This window comes from Diaphorina citri, unplaced genomic scaffold (assembly GCF_000475195.1).
Source record: "Diaphorina citri unplaced genomic scaffold, Diaci psyllid genome assembly version 1.1 scaffold3904, whole genome shotgun sequence".
Classification (NCBI taxonomy): Eukaryota; Metazoa; Arthropoda; class Insecta; order Hemiptera; family Psyllidae; genus Diaphorina; species Diaphorina citri.
Genome location: NW_007381303.1, coordinates 1 through 6420, shown reverse-complemented (window position 1 = coordinate 6420; position 6420 = coordinate 1). Strand labels below are relative to the sequence as shown.

The 6420-nt window shown below is 38.7% G+C and overlaps 1 protein-coding gene across 2 annotated transcripts; it reads left to right on the top strand.

Annotated features, from left to right (window-relative positions):
* Window positions 1-1471: 1471 nt before the first annotated feature.
* Window positions 1472-5725, top strand: LOC113472109 (structure-specific endonuclease subunit SLX4-like). Of its 2 annotated transcripts, XR_003394562.1 has the most exons (6): window positions 1472-2247; window positions 2463-2652; window positions 2787-2970; window positions 3410-3674; window positions 5277-5454; window positions 5577-5725. XR_003394562.1 is itself a non-coding variant. In XM_026831691.1 (5 exons), exons 1-5 carry the CDS (start codon window positions 1636-1638, stop codon window positions 5367-5369), a joined length of 1344 nt encoding a protein of 447 aa, XP_026687492.1. In that variant the 5' UTR covers window positions 1472-1635; the 3' UTR covers window positions 5370-5537. The 2 variants fall into 2 exon arrangements, 1 of the variants encoding a protein (XP_026687492.1); XM_026831691.1 differs by lacking the exon at window positions 5577-5725 and having other exon boundaries at window positions 5277-5537.
* The last annotated feature ends 695 nt before the right edge of the window (window positions 5726-6420 follow it).

Sequence of the window (6420 nt, the reverse complement as noted above, 5' to 3'; positions counted from 1 at the left end):
ACAGGCAACCAGCAACAAGCAATCCGCCGCAGGTTGCTGTTGCCTGTTGCTAGGTTAGGTTGCCCCAGTGTAAAGGTACCTTAAGAGACACCTACTTCCCTTTGAAGATAACTGACCCTTAACTGTAGTTATTTTTCATTTTGCAGGTTGAATTGAATATTCTGGAAGAACTGGAAACTTTGTTTAGTTCTATGAAAACAAAAAACAAACCCGAGTCCTATGTGAAGAGTTGTATTACATCTTCTAGCTCAACAGAAACTCTCATGAAGATGAAAGAGACAAGGAAAGGGATTGTTAACCAAAGTCATAACGAGATGATACACATGAAAGAATTGAAAACACTATCAAAGAACTTGGGTGCAATGGTTGGAAAACAAGCACTAAGCGACATAGTGATTTATACCAAACAAGAAACTGCCATACCTTGTCATAAGATTATACTGTTGAGTAGAATACCGACCATGTTAAAAGAAATAATCAAAGAAGATAGCAAACACGGAGGTACGACCGAGATGTTAATGTGGAATCTAGACAAGAAGTTGTGTCTGTTACTGTTGAAATATTTGTACAGTGGCATTATAGACTTTGTTGTTGTGAATAATCTAGATGAGTCAGAGCGAGATGAACTGAAACAATTCTGTGATACATACCAAGTCCAAGCACTGTGTAAAGTGATAGAGACTATTGAAGCTAGAAGAACAGGCGAAGCTAGTAGTGATGATAAGAGTGAACATTTTGACGATATGTCAGAGAATCGAAACCCAGAAGACACTGTCAAACCAAAGCTATCGAAATGGTTGGATGATTTGAAAAGTCGAGACCCAAGTATGTGGAAAAAGAACTTTAGACTAAGATTCAATAAAGTCGACAACAAATTGAAACTTGATGACTTCAAAGCAGCAACAAATAAAACCCTACAAATAGATACAGACAGTAACTCTGATGATGTGAAAAATATGGACGATAAATCTACAAGTACAGACACTAAAAGTGTACAAACAAAATCAACTGAATTGAATCAACACGAAAGACAAAATGCTGATGAAGAAGTCAATGAGAAAATTAATGAAACGATATCCGTGTTGTCTGATGACGGTGCTTCAACTGTCAGTAGTGAAATTTATTGCACTTGGAAACCTCAGAAACCCGTTGAAAAGGAGAAGGATTCACCTAAAGAACCTGAATCTATGGCCACCAGTATGGCTGTATCTTCTAAACAAGATAAAGTTGTAGACAAACCAAGTGTATATCATTATGACAGCGATATCTATGATCAGGAAACTATTGCTTCGTCTAAAACTAGTGACACTGAGCTAGTAGTTAATAGTGAGACTGAAGTGCGCCACTCTTCTGATATGTCATCATCAGATTCCGAGAGTACCTGGGAATTAATTAGCAAGTCAAAACCTAACAGTACAAAGCAACCAGTATCATCTAGCATACATACATACAGTACTGGAACTAGCTGATATGTCATCATCAGATTCCGAGAGTACCTGGGAATTAATTAGCAAGTCAAAACCTAACAGTACAAAGCAACCAGTATCATCTAGTATACATATATACAGTACTGGAACTACTACAAATAGCAACTCTTTAATAAACAAGTCTATACAGAAATCCAGTCCACAGACCATGTTACAGAGAAGGTCAAACTCTCAGTTGTACAGGTCGAACAGCTCTAGAGGAATCTCTAAAACAATACCATCTAGTCCTGCTCTTCAACATACAGCAAGTTATTCTCAACCAAATATTTCAAGTTCTAATTTGTACAGGTCCAACACGCTGAGAAACCTCCCTGAAAGTCCAACATCTAGTCCTAGACTTCAACCTACAACGAGCAGTTATGGCCAATCTACAAATTCTCAACCAAATACATTAAGCTCACCTTTATATAGGTCTAACAGTTTAAAGAAATCATCTAAAACTAGTCTATCTAGTCCTACAATGGAACCTAGAACTAGCTATTGTCAACCCTCAACCAGCTTCAGTCGGAATTCCCTCGCTTCGAATGAAAAGCAATCAACTGGAAGTGTGCAGAAAAGCTTGAACTTTGACCAACTATTAAACGAGAGTCTAAACCTAACCGAATCTTATTTGAATCGGCTTGAAATGCAACAGGGAAGCAGAACAGTTAAAACACCCACCGCCCTTCCAAAGAGAACTTCTATGGGATTTGCTACTGATAATAATTCGACAGTAACTCCTTTGGCAGATTATAGCACCATGGAAACTCCACTGTTGAAGGTAATGACTGTAATGAGCAATAAGTCCATATCATCAGTGGTAAAGCTTGGGAAATGTTTAGGTCTTATTTATTATTGTTATTATTTTTTTAAATTTATTTTTTGAAACTAATTTTAAAATCATCACAAGGTCAGCAATTTTCTAAAACTTGTCGGCCTTTGTCACTCCCGGTGCACCCATTAAAAATGTCATTCCTCTCCTCTCTCGGTTTTCAGAAAGAACTGAACAAATTCGGGCTGAAACCAACTCTGGGGAAGTCCAAGGCCAAGCTCCTGTTGAGACATATTTACAATCAAACCCACCCGTATGTGGACAGTAGTGACGATGAGTCAAGAACTAAACCAGCTAAGAGAAGAAAAACAGATCCCAAGGTTCCTACCGATAGGCTACGTCAAGTTTCTACTGGTAACAGTTCTCTCACGAGAGATGATAACAATAGACCATCAGTTGCAAGGCTTCAGAAGAAGAAATCTCCTGAGAAACAAAAAAATACTCGGCGTGTCCAAGTTAACGAAAGAGCTGTTGCATTATTTCTACTGGTAACAGTTCTCTCACGAGAGATGATAACAATAGACCATCAGTTGCAAGGCTTCAGAAGAAGAAATCTCCTGAGAAACAGAAAAATACTCGGCGTGTCCAAGTTAACGAAAGAGCTGTTGCATTGGACAAGGCGGAGTGCAACAGCTCAGACGCAGGAGAGTCAGAAAGTGAAACATCCAATAGGTAAGGTATTGTGTCCAAATCTTTGATTTCTCCTGAGGGTGTTTTACTATTGGACTTGTTATTTCGCACGCACCTAAAATTTTGTCCTTGAGAAGAATGGAGCTTGAATGCTACTGAACTGATCTCAGTGGTGCAGTTATTTGACCTCGGAGACTGGAAGTTCATGGTTCGTGTCCAAGTCCTGAGGGTGTTTTACTATTGGACTTGTTATTTCGCACGCACCTAAAATTTTGTCCTTGAGAAGAATGGAGCTTGAATGCTACTGAACTAATCTCAGTGGTGCAGTTATTTGACCTCGGAGACTGGAAGTTCATGGTTCGTGTCCAAGTTAAGGCATAACATTTTACCAAGGTGTATTAATGGGGAAACGGCATTTGTGATAATCATTTTCAGTCTCTTCCTAGCAGTATAAATGAGGTATTTCTTTTGTATTGTCCAGCTCACAAGCCGAGTCATGGGTGTTCGAGGAAAGCGTTCTGTTTGAACACAAAATCAGTAGCCAGCAGTCGGACGATTTCACTCCTAGTCAAGTCACCAGTCAATCTCTGTTCCTACTTGAACTAGATAAGATACTCATGAGTGAGGAGAACTATAGGAAGATACTCAGGTATGAGCCGATCTGGTTGGAACATTTGCATGGAGAACTGAAGCAGCGCGGCGTACGGAGTAACTTGAAACAGCTCATGGACTATTTGGATGAAAAGGTAAGCTCTAGGCTCCAGGTAATATATCATTGCGCTTACTTGGGTGATGTTTCAAAGTCATAGAGCAGGAAAAATGAGGACCAACGGAATTTTTCTTTTTCTTCTACCACTTCTAGATACCGAGATTGTTTCAAAGTCATAGAGCAGGAAAAATGAGGACCAACGGAATTTTTCTTTTTCTTCTACCACTTCTAGATACCGAGATAAATCGATTCAAAAAATACCGGTAAATCGTGAACTTTGACGTCACGGCTTACGCTCTCGTAGGCGATGACGTCATAATCCATGACTCCCGCTTCGTTTGTTTGTGCGCAAGCGTTTCTACGCATTTTGACATGAAATCTGACGTCACAACTCTTTGAACTGTTTCATTAGAACGGCAATTAAAAATTGAATTTTCGACCTTTTAAAGTTTTTTTTTTCGGAGTTTTGACCTCATATTTGGATTTTTCACAACTTTTTACGTAGGAATCGACCTTTTATTAATAATATTTTTCCACTTGCAACTCCTCCATTCAGCACCCTTATGGTCACAATGACAATAAAATTGGAGTTTACACTCGGTTTAAGTTTACTCTTGGGTTAAGCCTGATTGGTTAACCTCAAAATTTACAGCCAATCAGATTACTTAAGTAATCCAAGAGTTAAACTGAGTTGAATAAAGTCCCGACTCAAGCGAACTTTCGTCACTTAACAAGCTAGTGTTAGCATAATGTTTAAAGTTACTTTTTCGGAGTTTTGACCTCATATTTGGATTTTTCACAACTTTTTACGTAGGAATCGACCTTTTATTAATAATATTTGGTCACAATGACAATAAAATTGGAGTTTACACTCGGTTTAAGTTTAACTCTTGGTTTAAACCTGATTGGTTAACCTCAAAGTTTGCAGCCAATCAGAGTTTAATCAAGTCCCTGAGTTTAATCAAGTCCCGACTTAAGCGAACTTTCGTCACTTAACAAGCTAGTGTTAGCATAATGGAGCAGTTGCAAATGCGTAAAAATTATAAATAAATGGTCGATTTTAATGTAAAAAGTTGGGAAAAATCCAAATCCGAGGTCAAAACTCCGAAAAAATAACCATAAAAGGTCGAAAATTCAATTTTTATTTTCCGTTCTTATGAAAGAGTTCAAAGATGTGTGACGTCAGACTTTACGCAGTTGTATTTTCTGTTCTAATGAAAGAGTTCAAAGATGTGTGACGTCAGACTTTACGCAGTTGTTTTTTTCGTCCGCTAGGTAGCGCCAGTATGCAAGTACGCTTGCGGAGGAGCAGAAAGAAATGCGCACAAACACATTAATGTGTTGCCTGCGAGGGAGCTTTGCTTGGGACATTTGATATGACGTCATCGTGTACGGGAGCGTATGCCGTGACGTCAAAGTTCACGATTTACCGGTATTTTTTTAATCGATTTATCTCGGGATCTAGAAGTCGTAGAAGAAAAAGAAAAATTCCGTTTGTCCTCATTTTTCCTGCTCTATGACTTTGTAAGTCGTAGAAGAAAAAGAAAAATTCCGTTTGTCCTCATTTTTCCTGCTCTATGACTTTGAAACATCACCCAAGTAAGCGCAACTGATATATTTATGTTATTTTCCATTTCAGTGTATTACATTCAGAACGGTCCGGCAAAAACCCCGGCAAAAGCAGACAGTCAAGCCTACAAGACGCAAGAAAGCAACGCAGAATCAAAACTGAGGAGGATAAATGTCGCAACGTATACTTAAGTCACCCTGAAGGGAATCAACCCATAATTGGGCGTGAGTGTTTGTGTTTGTCCTATGTGTATGTTCGTCTGTCCGTTTGTTTGTCTCTTCTCTTCCCTCTGTTTTTTCATCAATGTTCAATTAATTATTTTATGTTTTATCACCCATAATTGGGCGTGAGTGTTTGTGTTTGTCCTATGTGTATGTTCGTCTGTCCGTTTGTTTGTCTCTTCTCTTCCCTCTGTTTTTTTTTTCATCAATGTTCAATTAATTCTTTTATGTTTTATGTTCTTCGCTTCCTTTCTTCTCTCCTCTACTCTCTCCCCTCAGCTTCCTTCCTTTTATTGCATATTCTTTTTCTTATGTGACTCTATTGTGTTTTTTGTTTCTTTTTTATATGTTTTACGTCTTCCTCTACTCTCTCCCCTCAGCTTCCTTCCTTTTATTGCATATTCTTTTTCTTATGTGACTCTATTGTGTTTTTTGTTTCTTTTTTATCGTCTCTTTTCGGTGACTCTCCTTTTTACTTTCCTTATCCTATAGGAAGGAAAGTAATGTAATCGACAGTTTTTAATGCCAAAACACGTTTTGAGGTCCCTAGAGCCTAAATCCAAAGTTTCAGCCATTGGCAAATTTTCGATGGTCAGTTTTTAGTGCCAAAACACGTTTTGAGGTCCCTAGAGCCTAAATCCAAAGTTTCAGCCATTTTTCCGTGTTTTTCGATGGTCAGTTTTTAGTGCCAAAACACGTTTTGAGGTCCCTAGAGCCTAAATCCAAAGTTTCAGCCATTGGTCGGTGTGTCTGTCCTTCCGTCTGTCTGTCTGTCTGTCTGTCTGTCTGTCTGTAAACAAAATATCTTGAGAACGGTAAGAGCTAGAGACTTGAAATTTGGCATGCAGCTGTCAAATGTGACAAGGATGCGACACAAAACTTTTAGTTAAGAACGGTGCAACGCTTGGCGGCATTTCGGCTGCTTTTTGGCGGTTTTAGGTATAATTCAATAATATCTCGGGAACGGTATGAGCTAGGGACGTGAAATTTGG